Raw genomic sequence first — 22,935 nt, 5'->3', positions numbered from 1 at the left:
TCCCTCCATCCCGCTATCCTCTCCTCCATCCCTCCATCCCGCTATCCTCCATCCTTCCATCCCTCTATCCTCTCCTCCATCCTTCCACCCCTCTATCCTCTCCTCCATCCCTCCATCCCTCTATCCTCTCCTCCAGCCCTCCATCCCTCTATCCTCTCCTCCATCCCTCCATCCCGCTATCCTCCATCCTTCCATCCCTCTATCCTCTCCTCCATCCCTCCATCCCCCCATCCTCTCCTCCATCCTTCCACCCCTCTATCCTCTCCTCCATCCCTCCATCCCCCCATCCTCTCCTCCATCCTTCCACCTCTCTATCCTCTCCTCTATCCCTCCATCCCCCCAGCCTCTCCTCAGACGTCTACGCTCCTTTAATGGAACCATCAATTAGAGATGAAGGGAGTGTGTGTGTGTGTGGGTGGGGCATAAATACACCATCTACAGCTAGTGAGAATAGCTTTAACATAACTGGGGAGAAAACAATGTTGTCTATATGTCCCATAGATACAGTATATACTACCATAGATACAGTATATACTACCATAGATACAGTACATACTACCATAGATACAGTACCATAGATACAGTATGTACTACCATAGATACAGTGTATACTACCATAGATACAGTATATACTACCATAGATACAGTATATACTACCATAGATACAGTATGTACTACCATAGATACAGTACCATAGATACAGTATATACTACCATAGATACAGTACATACTACCATAGATACAGTATGTACTACCATAGATATAGTATATACTACCATAGATACAGTATGTACTACCATAGATACAGTATATACTACCATAGATACAGTACCATAGATACAGTATGTACTACCATAGATACAGTATATACTACCATAGACACAGTACCATAGATACAGTATATACTACCATAGATACAGTATATACTACCATAGATACAGTACCATAGATACAGTATATACTACCATAGATACAGTATATACTACCATATATATAGTATATACTACCATAGATACAGTATATACTACCATATATATAGTATATACTACCATAGATACAGTATGTACTACCATAGGTACAGTATATACTACCATAGATACAGTATGTACTACCATATATACAGTACCATAGATACAGTATGTACTACCATAGATACAGTATATACTACCACAGATACAGTATGTACTACCATAGATACAGTATATACTACCATATATACAGTATATACTACCATAGATACAGTACCATAGATACAGTATATACTACCATAGATACAGTATATACTACCATATATATAGTATATACTACCATAGATACAGTATGTACTACCATAGGTACAGTATATACTACCATAGATACAGTATGTACTACCATATATACAGTATATACTACCATATATACAGTACCATAGATACAGTATATACTACCATATATACAGTATATACTACCATAGGTACAGTATATACTACCATAGATACAGTATGTACTACCATATATACAGTATATACTACCATAGATACAGTACCATAGATACAGTATGTACTACCATAGATACAGTATATACTACCATAGATACAGTATATACTACCATAGATACAGTACCATAGATACAGTATATACTACCATAGATACAGTATATACTACCATAGATACAGTATATACTACCATAGATACAGTATATACTACCATAGATACAGTATATACTACCATAGATACAGTACCATAGATACAGTATATACTACCATAGATACAGTATATACTACCATAGATACAGTATGTACTACCATAGATACAGTATATACTACCATAGATACAGTACCATAGATACAGTATATACTACCATAGATACAGTATATACTACCATAGATACAGTATATACTACCATAGATACAGTATATACTACCATAGATACAGTACCATAGATACAGTATATACTACCATAGATACAGTATATACTACCATAGATACAGTATATACTACCATAGATACAGTATATTCTACCATAGATACAGTATATACTACCATAGATACAGTATGTACTACCATAGATACAGTATACAGTGGGGCAAAAAAGTATTTAGTCAGCCACCAATTGTGCAAGTTCTCCCACTTAAAAAGATGAGAGAGGCCTGTAATTTTCATCATAGGTACACGTCAACTATGACAGACAAATTGAGAGAAAAAAAATCCAGAAAATCACATTGTAGGATTTTTAATGAATTTATTTGCAAATTATGGTGGAAAATAAGTATTTGGTCACCTACAAACAAGCAAGATTTCTGGCTCTCACAGACCTGTAACTTCTTCTTTAAGAGGCTCCTCTGTCCTCCACTCATTACCTGTATTAATGGCACCTGTTTGAACTTGTTATCAGTATAAAAGACACCTGTCCACAACCTCAAACAGTCACACTCCAAACTCCACTATGGCCAAGACCAAAGAGCTGTCAAAGGACACCAGAAACAAAATTGTAGACCTGCACCAGGCTGGGAAGACTGAATCTGCAATAGGTAAGCAGCTTGGTTTGAATAAATCAACTGTGGGAGCAATTATTAGGAAATGGAAGACATACAAGACCACTGATAATCTCCCTCGATCTGGGGCTCCACGCAAGATCACACCCCGTGGGGTCAAAATGATCACAAGAACGGTGAGCAAAAATCCCAGAACCACACAGGGGGACCTAGTGAATGACCTGCAGAGAGCTGGGACCAAAGTAACAAAGCCTACCATCAGTAACACACTACGCCGCCAGGGACTCAAATCCTGCAGTGCCAGACGTGTCCCCCTGCTTAAGCCAGTACATGTCCAGGCCCGTCTGAAGTTTGCTAGAGTGCATTTGGATGATCCAGAAGAGGATTGGGAGAATGTCATATGGTCAGATGAAACCAAAATAGAACTTTTTGGTAAAAACTCAACTTGTCGTGTTTGGAGGACAAAGAATGCTGAGTTGCATCCAAAGAACACCATACCTACTGTGAAGCATGGGGGTGGAAACATCATGCTTTGGGGCTGTTTTTCTGCAAAGGGACCAGGACGACTGATCCGTGTAAAGGAAAGAATGAATGGGGCCATGTATCGTAAGATTTTGAGTGAAAACCTCCTTCCATCAGCAAGGGCATTGAAGATGAAACGTGGCTGGGTCTTTCAGCATGACAATGATCCCAAACACACCGCCCGGGCAACGAAGGAGTGGCTTCGTAAGAAGCATTTCAAGGTCCTGGAGTGGCCTAGCCAGTCCCCAGATCTCAACCCCATAGAAAATCTTTGGAGGGAGTTGAAAGTCTGTGTTGCCCAGCGACAGCCCCAAAACATCACTGCTCTAGAGGAGATCTGCATGGAGGAATGGGCCAAAATACCAGCAACAGTGTGTGAAAACCTTGTGAAGACTTACAGAAAACGTTTGACCTGTGTCATTGCCAACAAAGGGTATATAACAAAGTATTGAGAAACTTTTGTTATTGACCAAATACTTATTTTCCACCATAATTTGCAAATAAATTCATTAAAAATCCTACAATGTGATTTTCTGGATGTTTTTTCCTCATTTTGTCTGTCATAGTTGACGTGTACCTATGATGAAAATTACAGGCCTCTCTCATCTTTTTAAGTGGGAGAACTTGCACAATTGGTGGCTGACTAAATACTTTTTTTCCCCACTGTATACTACCATAGATACAGTACCATAGATACAGTATATACTACCATAGATACAGTATATACTACCATAGATACAGTATATACTACCATAGATACAGTATATACTACCATAGATACAGTACCATAGATACAGTATATACTACCATAGATACAGTATATACTACCATAGATACAGTACCATAGATACAGTATATACTACCATAGATACAGTATATACTACCATAGATACAGTATATACTACCATAGATACAGTATATACTACCATAGATACAGTATATACTACCATAGATACAGTATATACTACCATAGATACAGTATGTACTATCACTTTAAGAAACATGTGACCAAGGAGTTTAGTACTGGGGGACATGAAACTACAGTTGATTACGATACTGTCATTTGTTTTAAACTCAACTGTAAAATACTCAACTGTGTAACACATAGCTGATGAGGACATTTTAGATGATTGTAGTGGTCGGGGGGAGGTTGCTGTTCTCAACAGCAGTACACAGTGGGCTAACATGTAACCATTCTGATTGAGGAACAACAGACATTCTCTCTCTCTGTCTCCCTCCCTCCATCTATCATCAGAAACAAGACAGAAAGAACAGAGAGAGAAAGAAAATCCTCAGGCTCCCTGTCTATAACAATATCTGTTCAACAGCCAGCTGTCTGTCCTTAATTGACAAGTGTCCAAATGGAGTGGTTGGGTGGTGATGTCGTGAGGACCATTATCTCACAACACTGACACTTAACACTCTCTAACATACAGTAGTAGTAGACGCAATGGGGGCTCTTTCCCAAAATAATTCAAGGCATTCAATATTTCAATAAACAACATCACAGAAGATAATGCAATTCAACAAATGAGAAATTACGAGGTGGGATACTGACTCAAGCGGAATAAATGTGGATTAGTCGATTGAAAATAAACAGCAGGTCTAGACCTTCAAATGTGCATCTCACACTATGTAGAAATCTGCAAAACAGTAAGACTTAACTATGACCAGCTTTCACCAGAACAGGGAAATGGAATGTGTGTCCATTTTACAGTTGTAATATCTTAATTTGATCACTCTGTTGTCGCAGAGAATTTTCCTGTGCAGCAGAAAATGCAAATTGTAGTATATTCAAGGATTAAAAAGGCTTCTAAAGTTTGTAATTTCCACTTTAAAATGTCATACTTGATTTATCCTAACAAAAAATGGAACAACCCCTACAAAAATGTATATTGTTTCTGAACAAGATCATAATTCACAGGATTATTTTCATGCTTTTTGAGAAACTGGTCAAATTAAGATAGAACATCTGTATGTTTCTCATGAATGTTTGAAATTGTTTAACGCCTAGTCATAGGGTTCAGAGACATGGAGATTACTACTAATCTTCCCCATACTGGCTCTGGTGGGGGTAAATAACACTGGTGTGAACACACACACACACAAAGGTACAGTGTACACTCTCTCATACACACATCCCCTGAATGTGTCCTGGGTTACAGTTAGTGTTGTAGTGATATAGATCAATACAGTATGCACAGAGACGAGATAAGAAGCTCCACACACAGCCTCAGCCAGCCTGTCTGGTGCCTCAGAGGGACTGGCCTCATTTCAGGGCTTTCCAGGTCTCTCTCTCTCTCTCTCTCAATTCAATTCAATTCAATTTAAGGGCTTTATTGGCATGGGAAACGTGTGTTAACATTGCCAAAGCAAGTGAAGTAGATAGTAAACAAAAGTGAAATAAACAATAAATATTAACAGTAAACATTACACTCAGAAGTTTCAAAAGAATAAAGACATTTCAAATGTCATATGTATATATACAGTGTTGTAACAATGTGCAAATAGTTAAAGTACAAATGGGAAAATAAATAAACATAAATATGGGTTGTATTTACAATGGTGTTTGTTCTTCACTGGTTGCCCTTTTCTTGTGGCAACAGGTCACAAATCTTGCAGCTGTGATGGCACACTGTGGTTTTTCACCCAGTAGATAAGGGAGTTTATCAAAATTGGGTTTGTTTTCGAATTCTTTGTGGATCGCTGTAATCTGAGGGAAATATGTGTCTCTAATATGGTCATACATTTGGCAGGAGGTTAGGAAGTGCAGCTCAGTTTCCACCTCATTTTGTGGGCAGTGTGCACATAGCCTGTCTTCTCTTGAGAGCCAGGTCTGCCTACGGCGGCCTTTCTCAATAGCAAGGCTATGCTCACTGAGTCTGTACATAGTCAAAGCTTTCCTTAAGTTTGGGTCAGTCACAGTGGTCAGGTATTCTGCCACTGTGTACTCTACGTTTAGGGCCAAATAGCATTCTAGTTTGCTCTGTTTTTTTGTTTGTTCTTTCCAATGTGTCAAGTAATTCTCTTTTAGTTTTCTCATGATTTGGTTGGGTCTAGTTGTGTTGTTGTTGTTGTTGTCCTGGGGCTGTGTGGGGTCTGTTTGTGTTTGTGAACAGAGCCCCAGGACAAGCTTACTTAGGGGACTCTTCTCCAAGTTCATCTCTCTGTAGGTGATGGCTTTGTTATGGAAGGTTTGGGAATCGCTTCCTTTTAAGTGGTTATAGAATTTAACGGCTCTTTTCTGGATTTTGATAATTAGCGGGTATTGGCCTAATTCTGCTCTGCATGCATTATTTGGTGTTTTACGTTGTACACTGAGGATGTTTTTGCAGAATTCTGCATGCAGAGTCTCAATTTGGTGTTTGTCCCATTTTGTGAATTCTTGGTTGGTGAGCGGACCCCAGACCTCAGAACCATAAAGGGCAATGGGTTCTATAACTGATTCAAGTATTTTTAGCCAGATCCTAATTGGTATGTCACATTTTATGTTCCTTTTGATGGCATAGAAGGTCCTTCTTGCCTTGTCTCTCAGATCGTTCACAGCTTTGTGGAAGTTAATTGTGGCGCTGATGTTTAGGCCGAGGTATGTATAGTTTTTTGTGTGATCTAGGGCAACGGTGTCTAGATGGAATTTGTATTTGTGGTCCTGGCAACTGGACCTTTTTTGGAACACCATTATTTTTGTCTTACTGAGATTTACTGTCAGGGCCCATGTCTGACAGAATCTGTGCAGAAGATCTAGGTGCTGCTGTAGGCCCTCCTTGGTTGGTGACAGAAGCACCAGATCGTCAGCAAACAGAAGACATTTGACTTCAGATTCTAGTAGGGTGAGGCCGGGTGCTGCAGACTGTTCTAGTGCCCTCGCCAATTCGTTGATATATATGTTGAAGAGGGTGGGGCTTAAACTGCATCCCTGTCTCACCCCACGGCCCTGTGGAAAGAAATGTGTGTGTTTGCCAATTTTAACCGCACACTTGTTGTTTGTGTACATGGATTTTATAATGTCGTATGTTTTTCCCCCAACCCCACTTTCCATCAATTTGTATAGCAGACCCTCATGCCAAATTGAGTCAAAAGCTTTTTTGAAATCAACAAAGCATGAGAAGACTTTGCCTTTGTTTTGGTTTGTTTGTTTGTCAATTAGGGTGTGCAGGGTGAATACGTGGTCTGTCGTACGGTAATTTGGTAAAAAGCCAATTTGACATTTGCTCAGTACATTGTTTTCACTGAGGAAATGAACTAGTCTGCTGTTAATGATTATGCAGAGGATTTTCCCAAGGTTGCTCTCTCTCTCTCTCTCTCTCTCTCTCTCTCTCTCTCTCTCTCTCTCTCTCTCTCTCTCTCTCTCTCTCTCTCTCTCTCTCTCTCTCTCTCTCTCTCTCTCTCTCTCTCTCTCTCTCTCTCTCTCTCTCTCTTTTCAGGGCTTCTCCTGTTCCTGCTGCCTGGCCCTCTGTCAGACACTCTGTCTCTGCTGTATTGAATCACAGCCTGGTGACACACACATACAAATAAACACACACACACACACTCACACTCACACTGGTGCCAGCCTGCCTCCATCATCACAATACTAGTTAGTTATCTCCCTGAGCAAGCATAACACCATAAATAAACCACAGCATCAACCCTGGACACAGAGAAAGATCACATTTAGATGATCAATGAGAAGGAAATGCTGCCTTGTGCTTTTATCAAGTTTGGGGTGTAAAAGTTTGACCAGTAAAGTCATTACATGATATATCATTAAAGTTAAAGATACAGGTACATGCCATGGATTTTGTCACAGGAACCGAACGTGTGTGTGTGTTTGTGTGTGTGTGTGTGTGTGTGTGTGTGTGTGTGTGTGTGTGTGTGTGTGTGTGTGTGTGTGTGTGTGTGTGTGTGTGTGTGTGTGTGTGTGTGTGTGTGCGTATGTGTGTGCCTATTTACAGTTTTTCTCAATTGCTAAAACACTAAACCCTATTGTCTGAACCAAATGCTCAGTTGCCTGAACCCACTGATTGAATCAATCACTCTTTTGGCAAAACCATAAGCACTTTTCACCTGTTTAGACATAACTTGCCAACACATTTTCATTGTGATGCACCCGTGCTGCATAATGGTGAGCACAGGTGACAAAAGTCAAACACAATTAGAGCACAGGTGTCACCACTTGAACACAACAACTCAAAATTGATCACACTTGTGGCTAATGATGTGAGGGAACATATACAGTAAGCCAGTTCAGAGAGCACTGGTTTGTGAGGCCCTACAATGGATAGAAATCTGAGAGGAAGAGTTCGTGTGAGAGGAGGTCGAGGTGGTCGAGGTGGTCAGCGAAGACAAAGAACAGTTATATCTGATGAAATCAGAGCTACTGTGATTGACCATGTTCTTGTCCATGGTATGAGCATGAGGGAGGCTGGACAAAGGGTACAACCAAACATCAGTAGATTCACTGTGTCCACCATAATCCGAAGATTTAGAGAAGAGAACAGGTAATTACCTTTTTTTGACATTATAGTACAGTTTGTGTAAATGTTGACAGCAATTACTGTATGACATACTATATACTGTACCACAGTATACTGTAAGTAAATATATGTTTCAGTACATCACTGTACCAATGTACTGTAGTATTGTAATGGAGGGTTGGTCTAACTGTTTGTAGGCCTAGTATTCCATGTATATTTTTTGTAACTCCATGTTCTCTTTTTGTAGAATTGAAAGACTGCCACATGGGGGTGGGAGGACAGGTATGTTCTCCCCACACCAAGAGACCCTAATTGTTGATATGGTCCGTGAGAACAATGCCATTAAACTGAGCGAAATTCAGCAGAAGATCATTGTATCAACAGTGTCAGCCTCTCTACTGTTGATCGTGTCCTCAAGCGCAACAGACTGCGCATGAAACAGCTATACAGAGTGCCCTTTGATCGCAACTCAGACAGAGTCAAAGAGCAAAGATTCCAGTATGTACAGGTTGGCATATATCCAGACACATTCAATGTTGATTACTCTAAGTAGTGATTTACTGTAGTGGCCTAAATCACTTTTTCCGTATCACTTACAAAACTATATCTATTTCTACAGAGGGTTTTTCAACTGGATGCAATGGAAAGACCCCATCAATACATCTACATGGATGAAGCTGGGTTTAATCTCACCAAAAGGAGAAGGAGAGGCCGTAATGTGATTGGCCATCGGGCCATTGTTGGTGTTCCTGGGCAGCGTGGTGGCAATGTCACATTATGTGCTGCCATCAGCAATCATGGGGTTGTCCACCATCATGCCAACCTGGGGCCCTACAACACTCACCAGCTCCTCATTTTCCTCAATCACATGCGAGATGCTTTGTTAGGGCAGCAGGATGAGCATCCCATCTATGTTGTTGTTTGGGACAATGTGAGTTTTCACAGAGCCCTCCAGGTTAGAGAGTGGTATAATATGAACCAAGGTTTTATCAATCTTTGTCTTCCACCGTACTCCCCTTTCCTAAACCCCATTGAGGAATTCTTCTCCTCATGGCGGTGGAAGGTATATGAACGCCAACCTTACACCAGGGTAAATCTCCTGCAAGCCATGGGACTTGCCTGTGGTGACATAGGTGTGGAGGCATGCCAAGCCTGGATACGGCATGCCAGGGGTTTTTTCCCCCGTTGCCTGGCCAGACAAAATGTGGCCTGTGATGTGGATGAAGTCCTGTGGCCTGACCCAGTACGGAGACATGATGCTGTGGCTGAGTAATGCACTTATTTGTATATTTTTGTACTTAATTTTTTACATGGGCTTACTGTACACAAGTGGCAAACGCATACGTTTTCTGTTTGTTTTTACAAGTGCTACATGTAAATGCACAAGATTTCTGTTTTGTCTTTTTGTACAAGTGCTAAATGCACAGTTTTTTTTTGTTTTGCAACATGCATTTAGCCTACAGTGAACAATAAACATTTATTTCTCCAGCTTCATGTCCTGAGCATTGTGTTTTCTATTTTTCTACGTAGTGTTTAGTGACTGTTCAGTAGTGTTTTTTTATTTTGATTGACTCGGGGCACGATTTGACAACATAGTTCAGTTTTGAGCACAGATTGAACTGTTTTGAGGTGAAAGTTTGGTTTTGCAAGAAGAGTCTGAGGTTTTGTGAATGTAGCTTGAAAATTGGGTTTTGTGTTCACAGTTAAGAGAAAAGGAGAGCAGCTTTCAAGAAATGTGTCTTAGCAATCGAGAAAAACTGTAAATCAGTTGAATGATACATGACACGTAGCCATTACACAGGGAACAAGTGTCTCAACTCCAAATAGCGTTGAATTAAAGCAGGGGAGTGAACACTGCAGGTTTCTACAGCCTGGCAGAGAGACAGAGGTAGCGAGATAGAGAGAGAGAGAGAGAGAGAGAGAGAGAGAGAGAGAGAGAGAGAGAGAGAGAGAGAGAGAGAGAGAGAGAGAGAGAGAGAGAGAGAGAGAGAAAGAGAGAGAGAGAGAGAAGAGAGAGAGAGAGAGAGAGAGAGAGAGAGAGAGAGAGAGAGAGAGAGAGAGAGAGAGAGAGAGAAAGAGAGAGAGAACTGAGAAGACAGGATGACTCGTTTTTACAAAATGTCAACCTGTTTCAATCTCAAGTGGTCAGATTAAACCAGATAATTCTTGTTCTGATGCGACATCTGATCTAAGTTATTACCTCTACCACATACTGATACACTTCTAATGTACCTCTCTGGAATACATCACTTCTAATGTACCTCTCTGGAATACATCACTTCTAATGTACCTCTCTGGGATACATCACTTCTAATGTACCTCTCTGGAATACATCACTCTCTGGGATACATCACTTCTAATGTACCTCTCTGGAATACATCACTTCTAATGTACCTCTCTGGAATACATCACTTCTAATGTACCTCTCTGGAATACATCACTTCTAATGTACCTCTCTGGAATACATCACTTCTAATGTACCTCTCTGGAATACATCACTTCTAATGTACCTCTCTGGAATACATCACTTCTAATGTACCTCTCTGGAATACATCACTTCTAATGTACCTCTCTGGGATACATCACTTCTAATGTACCTCTCTGGAATACATCACTTCTAATGTACCTCTCTGGAATACATCACTTCTAATGTACCTCTCTGGGATACATCACTTCTAATGTACCTCTCTGGAATACATCATTTCTAATGTACCTCTCTGGAATACATCACTTCTAATGTACCTGTCTGGGATATATCACTTCTAATGTACCTCTCTGGAATACATCACTTCTAATGTACCTCTCTGGAATACATCACTTCTAATGTACCTCTCTGGAATACATCACCTCTAATGTACCTCTCTGGAATACATCATCTCTAATGTACCTCTCTGGAATACATCACCTCTAATGTACCTCTCTGGAATACATCACTTCTAATGTACCTCTCTGGAATATATCACTCTCTGGGATACATCACTTCTAATGTACCTCTCTGGAATACATCACCTCTAATGTACCTCTCTGGAATACATCACTTCTAATGTACCTCTCTGGAATACATCACTTCTAATGTACCTCTCTGGAATACATCACATCTAATGTACCTCTCTGGAATACATCACTTCTAATGTACCTCTCTGGAATACATCACTTCTAATGTACCTGTCTGGGATACATCACTTCTAATGTACCTCTCTGGAATACATCACTTCTAATGTACCTCTCTGGAATACATCACTTCTAATGTACCTGTCTGGGATATATCACTTCTAATGTACCTCTCTGGAATACATCACTTCTAATGTACCTCTCTGGAATACATCACTTCTAATGTAACTCTCTGGAATACATCACCTCTAATGTACCTCTCTGGAATACATCATCTCTAATGTACCTCTCTGGAATACATCACCTCTAATGTACCTCTCTGGAATACATCACTTCTAATGTACCTCTCTGGGATATATCACTTCTAATGTACCTCTCTGGAATACATCACTCTCTGGGATACATCACTTGTAATGTACCTCTCTGGAATACATCACCTCTAATGTACCTCTCTGGAATACATCACTTCTAATGTACCTCTCTGGAATACATCACTTCTAATGTACCTCTCTGGGATACATCACTTCTAATGTACCTCTCTGGAATACATCACTTCTAATGTACCTCTCTGGAATACATCACTTCTAATGTACCTCTCTGGAATACATCACTTCTAATGTACCTCTCTGGAATACATCACCTCTAATGTACCTCTCTGGAATACATCACCTATAATGTACCTCTCTGGAATACACCACTTCTAATGTACCTCTCTGGTATATATCACTTCTAATGTCCCTCTCTGGAATACATCACTCTCTGGGATACATCACTTCTAATGTACCTCTCCGGAATACATCACTTCTAATGTACCTCTCTGGAATAAATCACCTCTAATGTACCTCTCTGGAATACATCACTTCTAATGTACCTCTCTGGGATACATCACTTCTAATGTACCTCTCTGGAATACATCACTCTCTGGGATACATCACTTCTAATGTACCTCTCTGGGATATATCACTTCTAATGTACCTCTCTGGAATACATCACTTCTAATGTACCTCTCCAGAATACATCACTTCTAATGTACATTTCTCTGAAATACATCACTTCTAATGTACCTCTCTGGGATACATCACTTCTAATGTACCTATCTGGGATACATCACTTCTAATGTACCTCTCTGGAATACATCACCTCTAATGTACCTCTCTGGAATACATCACTTCTAATGTACCTCTCTGGAATACATCACTTCTAATGTACCTCTCTGGAATACATCACTTCTAATGTACCTCTCTGGAATACATCACTTCTAATGTACCTGTCTGGGATACATCACTTCTAATGTACCTCTCTGGAATACATCACTTCTAATGTACCTCTCTGGAATGCATCACTTCTAATGTACCTGTCTGGGATATATCACTTCTAATGTACCTCTCTGGAATACATCACTTCTAATGTACCTCTCTGGAATACATCACTTCTAATGTACATCTCTGGAATACATCACCTCTAATGTACCTCTCTGGAATACATCATCTCTAATGTACCTCTCTGGAATACATCACCTCTAATGTACCTCTCTGGAATACATCACTTCTAATGTACCTTTCTGGGATATATCACTTCTAATGTACCTCTCTGGAATACATCACTCTCTGGGATACATCACTTGTAATGTACCTCTCTGGAATACATCACTTCTAATGTACCTCTCTGGAATACATCACTTCTAATGTACCTCTCTGGAATACATCACTTCTAATGTACCTCTCTGGAATACATCACTTCTAATGTACCTGTCTGGGATACATCACTTCTAATGTATCTCTCTGGAATACATCACTTCTAATGTACCTGTCTGGGATATATCACTTCTAATGTACCTCTCTGGAATACATCACTTCTAATGTACCTCTCTGGAATACATCACTTCTAATGTACATCTCTGGAATACATCACCTCTAATGTACCTCTCTGGAATACATCATCTCTAATGTACCTCTCTGGAATACATCACCTCTAATGTACCTCTCTGGAATACATCACTTCTAATGTACCTCTCTGGGATATATCACTTCTAATGTACCTCTCTGGAATACATCACTCTCTGGGATACATCACTTGTAATGTACCTCTCTGGAATACATCACCTCTAATGTACCTCTCTGGAATACATCACTTCTAATGTACCTCTCTGGAATACATCACTTCTAATGTACCTCTCTGGGATACATCACTTCTAATGTACCTCTCTGGGATACATCACTTCTAATGTACCTCTCTGGAATACATCACTTCTAATGTACCTCTCTGGAATACATCACTTCTAATGTACCTCTCTGGAATACATCACTTCTAATGTGCCTCTCTGGAATACATCACCTCTAATGTACCTCTCTGGAATACATCACCTATAATGTACCTCTCTGGAATACACCACTTCTAATGTACCTCTCTGGTATATATCACTTCTAATGTCCCTCTCTGGAATACATCACTCTCTGGGATACATCACTTCTAATGTACCTCTCCGGAATACATCACTTCTAATGTACCTCTCTGGAATACATCACTTCTAATGTACCTCTCTGGAATACATCACTTCTAATGTACCTCTCTGGAATACATCACTTCTAATGTACCTCTCTGGGATATATCACTTCTAATGTACCTCTCTGGAATACATCACTCTCTGGGATACATCACTTCTAATGTACCTCTCTGGAATACATCACCTCTAATGTACCTCTCTGGAATACATCACTTCTAATGTACCGCTCTGGAATACATCACTTCTAATGTACCTCTCTGGGATACATCACATCTAATGTACCTCTCTGGAATACATCACTTCTAATGTACCTCTCTGGAATACATCACTTCTAATGTACCTCTCTGGAATACATCACTTCTAATGTACCTCTCTGGAATACATCACCTCTAATGTACCTCTCTGGAATACATCACTTCTAATGTACCTCTCTGGGATACATCACTTCTAATGTACCTCTCTGGAATACATCACTCTCTGGGATACATCACTTCTAATGTACCTCTCTGGAATACATCACTTCTAATGTACCTCTCTGGGATACATCACTTCTAATGTACCTCTCTGGAATACATCACTCTCTGGGATACATCACTTCTAATGTACCTCTCTGGGATATATCACTTATAATGTACCTCTCTGGAATACATCACTTCTAATGTACCTCTCTGGGATATATCACTTCTAATGTACCTCTCTGGAATACATCACTTCTAATGTACCTCTCCAGAATATATCACTTCTAATGTACATTTCTCTGAAATACATCACTTATAATGTACCTCTCTGGGATACATCACTTCTAAAGTACCTATCTGGGATACATCACTTCTAATGTACCTCTCTGGAATACATCACCTCTAATGTACCTCTCTGGAATACATCACTTCTAATGTACCTCTCTGGGATACATCACTTCTAATGTACCTCTCTGGGATACATCACTTCTAATGGACCTCTCTGGAATACATCACTTCTAATGTACCTCTCTGGAATACATCACTTCTAATGTACCTCTCTGAAATATATCACTTCTAATGTACCTGTCTGGGATACATCACTTCTAGTGTACCTCTCTGGAATACATCACTTCTAATGTACCTCTCTGGAATACATCACTTCTAATGTACCTCTCTGGAATACATCACTTCTAATGTACCTCTCTGGAATACATCACTTCTAATGTACCTCTCTGGAATACATCACTTCTAATGTACCTCTCTGGAATATATCACTTCTAATGTACCTCTCTGAAATATATCACTTCTAATGTACCTCTCTGGGATACATCACTTCTAATGTACCTATCTGGGATACATCACTTCTAATGTACCTCTCTGGAATACATCACCTCTAATGTACCTCTCTTGAATACATCACTTCTAATGTACCTCTCTGGAATACATCACTTCTAATGTGCCTCTCAGGAATACATCACTTCTAATGTACCTCTCTGGAATACATCACTTCTAATGTACCTCTCTGGAATACATCACCTCTAATGTACCTCTCTGGAATACATCATCTCTAATGTACCTCTCTGGAATACATCACCTCTAATGTACCTCTCTGGAATACATCACCTCTAATGTACCTCTCTGGAATACATCACTTCTAATGTACCTCTCTGGGATATATCACTTCTAATGTACCTCTCTGGAATACATCACTCTCTGGGATACATCACTTCTAATGTACCTCTCTGGAATACATCACCTCTAAAGTACCTCTCTGGAATACATCACTTCTAATGTACCTCTCTGGAATACATCACTTCTAATGTACCTCTCTGGGATACATCACTTCTAATGTACCTCTCTGGAATACATCACTTCTAATGTACCTCTCTGGAATACATCACTTCTAATGTACCTCTCTGGAATACATCACCTCTAATGTACCTCTCTGGAATGCATCACCTATAATGTACCTCTCTGGAATACACCACTTCTAATGTACCTCTCTGGTATATATCACTTCTAATGTACCTCTCTGGAATACATCACTCTCTGGGATACATCACTTCTAATGTACCTCTCCGGAATACATCACTTCTAATGTACCTCTCTGGAATACATCACTTCTAATGTACCTCTCTGGAATACATCACCTCTAATGTACCTCTCTGGAATACATCACTTCTAATGTACCTCTCTGGGATACATCACTTCTAATGTACCTCTCTGGAATACATCACTCTCTGGGATACATCACTTCAAATGTACCTCTCTGGGATATATCACTTCTAATGTACCTCTCTGGGATACATAATGATACATAACAAAATAGTGACAGAACTGTTTCCAACATATAGGCCTTTGATATCTGCTTCCTGTTATCCAATGCATCATGGGTATATCTTCTATGACTAATGTTGCTACCACTGTTAGGCCTCTTGCCCTTCTGTCTGGTTGGCACACAGAGCTTGGCAATGGGCACAGGAGTGGCATCTCACGTGTGTGTGTGTGTTGCCTTCACATACACACACACACACACACACACGTAGGACCGACAACACTACACTAACAGCATCCTGTCCTGCTGTGCTGCTGCAGATATAGTCTCTATTGGGGTGATGAGTAAGCAGCAACCTGATCGCTGCACTTAGAGAGAACAGAGAGAGTATCCAGTCAGCATATAGAGGTACGGGTGGAGGTTATTAATTGTATCACCCTGTTGCAAGAAATGTAAAACTTGTAGTGTATTTAAGGTTAAAAAAGGCTTCTGAAGTTTGTAATTTCCACTTTGAAATATCAGACATGATTTTCCCTGATGAAAAATGTATGAAGCCCTACGAAAATGTCAATTAATTATAATTCTAATGCTGCAGGATTATTTTTCTGCTGTAGCAAACTGGCTCAAATCAATATCCTACATCTGTACAGGGAGGGTTCACTCACTCACTCACTCACTCAGCAGGGTTGATGGGCACACTGACATTGATGTCATTCATATCCTATTCTTTAGCAGGTGTGTTGGGGGAGGGCACTGATCCATCTAATCCAATCATTCAGTAACAAATCCTCTTTAACCTCTGGATTCCATATATCTATGATGATGACTTTCAATTATCTCTATGAATGCATCAAGGGAACAGATGGGTTATTATTGTACACAATTTCTATAATAGGTGAATAGATGTAGTTGAGGGATATACCATAATGGGTTCCATCTAATCCTTGTGAAAGCCTAGAATTCTGGGAGAGAGGAGAGGAGAAGGGAGAACAGTGGTATGATGTTCCTGTATACACAGTGCCTTCAGAAAGTATTCATAACCGTTGACTCATTCCACATTTTGTTGTGTTACAGCCAAAATGGATTATACACACTTTTTTTCTCACCCATCTACACACAATACCCCATATTGACAAAGTGAAAATATGTTTTTAGACATTTTTGCTAATTTATTGCAAATGAAATACAGAAATATCTCAATTACATAAGTATTCACACCCCCGAGTCAATCCATGTTAGAATCACCTTTGGCAGCAAATACAGCTGATAGTCTTTCTGGGTAAGTCTCTAAGAGCTTAGCACACCTAGATTGTACAATATTTGCCAATTATTATTTTCAGAATTCTTCAAGCTCTGTCAGATTGGTTGTTGATCATTACTAGACAACGATTTTCAAGTCTTGCCATAGATTTTCAAGCAGAGTTAAGTCAAAACTTTAACTCGGCCACCCAGGAACATTTACTGTCTTCTTGGTAAGCAACTCCAGTGAATATTTGGCCTGTTTTAAGTTATTGTCCTGCTGAAAGGTTCATTCATCTCCCAGTGTCTGTTGGGAAGCAGACTGAACCTGGTTTTCCTCTAGGATTTTGCCTGTGCTTTGCTCCATTCCATTTCTTTTTTATCCTGAAAAACGCCTCAGTCCTTAACGATTACAAGCATACCCATAACATGATGCTGCCACCCCTATGCTTGAAATTATGGAGAGTGGTACTCAGTAATGTGTTGTATTGGATTTGCCCCAAACATAACACTTTGTATTCAAGACAAAAAGTTAATTGCTTTGCCACATTTTTTTGCAGTATTACTTTAGTGCCTTGTTGTAAACAAGGTGCATGTTTTGGAATATTTGTATTCTGTACAAGCTTCCTTCTTTTCACTCCGCCAATTAGTCTAGTATTGTGGAGTAACTACAATGTTGTCTTTGTGGTTGAATCTATGTTTGAAATTCACTGCTCGACTGAGGGACCTTACAGATAATTGTATGTGTGGGGTACAGAGATGAGGTAATCATTCAAAAATCATGTTAAACACTATTATTGCACACAGAGTGAGTCCATGCAACTTATTATGTGAGTTGTTCGGCACATTTGTACTCCTGAACTTATTTAGGCTTGCCATAACAAACGGGTTGAATACACCCATTCTGCCTTTCATTCTGATACTCAAAGCCTCAACAAAGACATGGACTGGTACTGGTACTGGTACTGGTGATAAAAGGCCTACAAATCAAATCAAATGAATTTGTCACATGCGCCGAATACAACAGGTGTAAACCTTACGGTGAAATGCTTACTTACGAGCCCTTAACCAACAATGAAGTTTTTTAAAAGTAAGTAAGAAACATTTGCTAAATAAACTAAAGGAAAAATAGTAACACAATAAAATAACAATAACAAGGCTATATACAAGGGGTACCGGTACCGAGTCAATGTGCAGGGGTAAAGGTTAGTCGAGGTAATTGAGGTAATATGTACATGTAGGTCGGGGTAAAGTGACCATGCATATAATAAGCAGAGAGTAGCAGCTGCATATGTGAAGAGTGTGAAGGAATGTGTGTGTGTGTGTGTGTGTGTGTGTGTGTGTGTGTGTGTGTGTGTGTGTGTGTGTGTGTGTGTGTGTGTGTGTGTGTGTGTGTGTGTGTGTGTGTGTGTGTGTGTGTGTGTGTGGTTAGAGTCCAGTGAGTGTACATCGAGCCTGTGTAAGAGAGCCAGCGCAAAAACGAATAGATGCCTATTAAATGAATGATTTAAGCTTCGGCACAAAGGCAGAGAAACAGCCCTGTTTTCTGCTCTGCTAATTGTTGGCGCTAGCACACCACTCAATGGTGAATAGAGGGAGGGGGAATCTGCATCGCTTGCTCATCCAGAGCCACTGGAGCTCAGCTCAACACCCTCAGTCTGGAGACATCAGAGAGAGAAACTCACAGAAAGTCTGAATGAAAGAAACAGAGACTCTTGTGGAAGATGAAAAAAAATGATCCCCACACAAACATAGTTTGAAAAGTGAACTTTCTACAATTCTACACATTTTGCCATGGGGCAAAGAGAAAAATGTGCAGTGTTATAGCTAATCTCATGCTATTTTACACATTTTTCCATGAGACTGAGAGAAAATGAAGCTTTTTTAAAGATCGTTTTCTGCAATTCTATACATATTTCCATGGGGCAGAGAGAAACATTTGCAGTTTCATAGCTAATCATGCTATTCTACACATTTTGCAATGAGGCTGAGCAGAAATGATTCTTGTATCTTACAGCTAATTTACTGTCATTCACCAAACAAATTGCCATGGCATATGACCTCTGGGGGTGTGTGTGGGGGGATGTGGTATGCCAGTGCCTACCAAACCTAAAACTCCAGACATGGGATTAGAAGTCGCAATATGGGGACAGCTGAATGGCCCGAATGAAATGCTTCTGTATGGTTTGGATTTCTATATTGGATCTTTGTTTTGCTGATCCACTTTTTGCAAAGGATAGGGATTAATAGTCTATAATTTATAGATTGAAACAATAATGTCGCTGCCAATAGTTCACTGCAGCCTGCTGGTGTTATCTATTATCGTCATACAGTAGGCCTAGGCTAACTTTAATGCTTTATCACGCTATGGGTGAAATGTCAAGACAAAACGTCCATCCTAGTAGTTGGCCTACTGATTGTAATTCAATAGGTTACCTGTTTTTTAACATGTGTGTAGACTATTTGAACTCAATGTCTTAAGACATAACAGAAGATTAGTCGCACGTGCAAACGTAAACAAGATCGAAGTACACAGAGGGAGGAATACATGGATATGGGTAAAATATAATTGTTGGGTCTTACCTTGTAAAAGAAAGGCTCTGCTCTCATTGTGGAACCCCTGAACTTGGAAAACTCCAGCGAACGACTCTCCCAACTTCAGTTCATCGAATACGTTGATGCGGAGGGCAGGGTCGACCCCAAAGCCTAGAGCTGGACGAGAGAGACCGGATAGAAAGAGTCCGGAAGCGGCAGAGATAGCGTTAGTTCAGCACCATGGACAGCGACCGGCAGTCCGACACCTTGGTGTGGACAAAGCGCAGCGGGCTACTGCTGCTATATCATGATGTAATACTGCGAAACTTAGCCTACAAACCTTCATTCTGATAGGTTACAAATTCCTACACAGCCATAATGGTAAAAGGATTGTAAAACATGAAAATTAAGAAATACATTAATTCAGTTAGCAACTGAAACCACGTCATAGTAACATACTAAAATCAAAACATGACAGATATAGGAAATCAGTCAACATAATTGCATAACAAAATGCGGACGCGTAGCTTACCTGGGAAGATGCCAAACATACAGTGCAAAAATGAAAGTTTAAATAGTCCCATCATGAATGGAAAAGAATCACAACAATGAGTCCATGCTTATCTGTCCACTTCCAAAAATACTGGTGGTGCTAAAATACCGGAGGCGATACGCATCAGTTAGAATAAAAACCACATGCGCGCAAAATTACTCATCATCCAATATTGACCGTCGTTCTTAGAACTTTTAAGACCAATTAGAAAGAAGGACTAAGATATCAAAATATTCCATTCAGCATTCGTGATGATTGAGAAGAGCGCGCTGAAGACAGGTGCAACATCATCACTATAGGGGCTGCTAGCTAGAGAGTGAGTGAGAGAAGGCTGGTATGTGGAGACTCATGGAAAGCGAAAAGATATCGTCTGTGCTCCTTTTTGCCCCCTTTTGGTCTACCATGGAACACAATCTAATAGATGAGACTGATTGCACTTCTGCCATCTGTCAGATGTATCAACATTTCCAAATGACTGTAAGAGAGTTGCATTTAACGACGTTTGATAGTCAATGATAGTAATTTAATCAGCTAATATTTCCAGCTGGGCGTTTTTCGTGATCCTTTGGCATGCTTAGCCTACTGCAAATGTGGTTTCAGTTTGTCAAAACAATCTTTAGAAAATAAAACATTTTCCCTTCAATATTAAAATGCATTTCTAGCTACATTCCACACACCACACCTTCAGCCAGTAGATAGAAAACTCCCTGGGCCTCTAAACTATTAACAAACCATCACCATTAACATCATCTAAACCATTAACATCCACATTACCATTAACATCCTCTACTCCGTTAACATCCTCTAATCCATTAACGTCCTCTAAACCATTAACATCATCTAAAATATTAACATAATCTAATCCATTAACATCTCCATTACCATTAACATCCACTAATTCATTAACATATTCTAAACCATTAACATCTCCATTACCATTACCATCCTCTAAACCAATAACATCCTCTCCTCCTTTAACATCCACTAATCCATTAACATCCTCTTATCCATTAACATCCTCTAACCCATTAACATCCTCTACTCCTTTAACATCCTCTAAACTATTAACATCCTCTAAACTATTAACATCCTCTAACCCATTAACATCCTCTAACTCATTAACATCCTCTAACTCATTAACAACCCATTATCATTAACATCCTGTCCACCATTATCTGGTCAATAACTCTTAAAGAACAAATGCACACTCAGCAAGCTGGTCATTATGAACTGTAGTTAAAAGGTTAAAAGTACATGCTAGTCAGTAATCTGTCAACTCATTACAAACAAAACATTTTCTACCTAGAAGGAGGGGACCATTGCTGCAGTGTTGCCTGTAGCAACACACACACACACACACACACACACACACAAACAAACTGAGCCACATGTCACCAGGTGCCCTTGAGAATCTATTGAGGAGAACAGGTTGCCATGGAACCTGGAGGCTCATTAGCATATACATGAGGGTTAGATAATGACATGTGGGGTCACACTGAACCTTCGGCGCTCAGGGTTACAGAACCCTGGAGGCATCTACAGTGAGGGAAAAAAGTATTTGATCCCCTGCTGATTTTGTACGTTTGCCCACTGACAAAGACATGATCAGTCTATAATTTTAATGGTAGGTTTATTTGAACAGTGAGAGACAGAATAACAACAACAAAAATCCAGAAAAACGCATGTCAAAAATTTTATAAATTGATTTGCATTTTAATGAGGGAAATAAGTATTTGACCACCTATAAATCAGAAATATTTCTGACTCCCAGGTGTCTTTTATACAGGTAACAAGCTGAGATTAGGAGTACTCCCTTTAAGAGTGTGCTCCTAATCTCAGCTCGTTACCTGTATAAAAGACACCTGGGAGTCAGAAAATCTTTCTGATTGAGAGGGGGTCAAATACTTTTTTCCCTCACTGTATCTCTCAACCTAGTCAGGGCTTGATGGACTATACAGTATAGAACCTTTATACAGCTCTGTAGTATGTTAAACTCTGTACAGCTCTGTAGTATGTTAAACTCTGTACAGTTCTGTAGTATGTTAAACTCTGTACAGCTCTGTAGTATGTTAAACTCTATACAGCTCTGTAGCATGTTAAACTCTGTACAGTTCTGCAGTATGTTAAACTCTATACAGCTCTGCAGTATGTTAAACTCTATACAGCTCTGCAGTATGTTAAACTCTATACAGCTCTGCAGTATGTTAAACTCTATACAGCTCTGCAGTATATTAATGACTGAGTTTGGAGGTCTAGCAACAATATAGAATACAAGACAGTTTATACAAGAAAGGAGTGATGTAATAT

At 39.8% G+C, this 22,935-nt stretch overlaps 1 protein-coding gene across 1 annotated transcript in view; it reads right to left on the bottom strand.

Annotated features, from left to right (window-relative positions):
- LOC311122204 (protein kinase C-binding protein NELL2-like) overlaps positions 1 to 20,673 on the bottom strand; it is a gene marked incomplete at its 3' end in the record, with an annotated part of 51,853 nt that extends 31,180 nt beyond the window's left edge. Inside the window, exons 1-2 of the mRNA XM_084196592.1 lie at positions 20,608 to 20,673; positions 20,124 to 20,252 (exon numbers count right to left, since the gene is read on the bottom strand). Of these exons, the coding sequence (XP_084052718.1) occupies positions 20,124 to 20,252; positions 20,608 to 20,662 (184 nt within the window). The 5' untranslated portion in view covers positions 20,663 to 20,673. The remainder of the gene's footprint in view (positions 1 to 20,123; positions 20,253 to 20,607) is intronic.
- Between the last annotated feature and the right edge of the window lie 2,262 nt (positions 20,674 to 22,935).

Source organism: Coregonus lavaretus (genome assembly GCF_964263955.1).
Source record: "Coregonus lavaretus genome assembly, contig: HAP1_SCAFFOLD_422, whole genome shotgun sequence".
In the NCBI taxonomy this organism is placed as follows: domain Eukaryota; kingdom Metazoa; phylum Chordata; class Actinopteri; order Salmoniformes; family Salmonidae; genus Coregonus; species Coregonus lavaretus.
The sequence above is the reverse complement of the archived record's forward strand: the minus strand, read 5'-3'. Positions and strand labels throughout refer to the sequence as shown.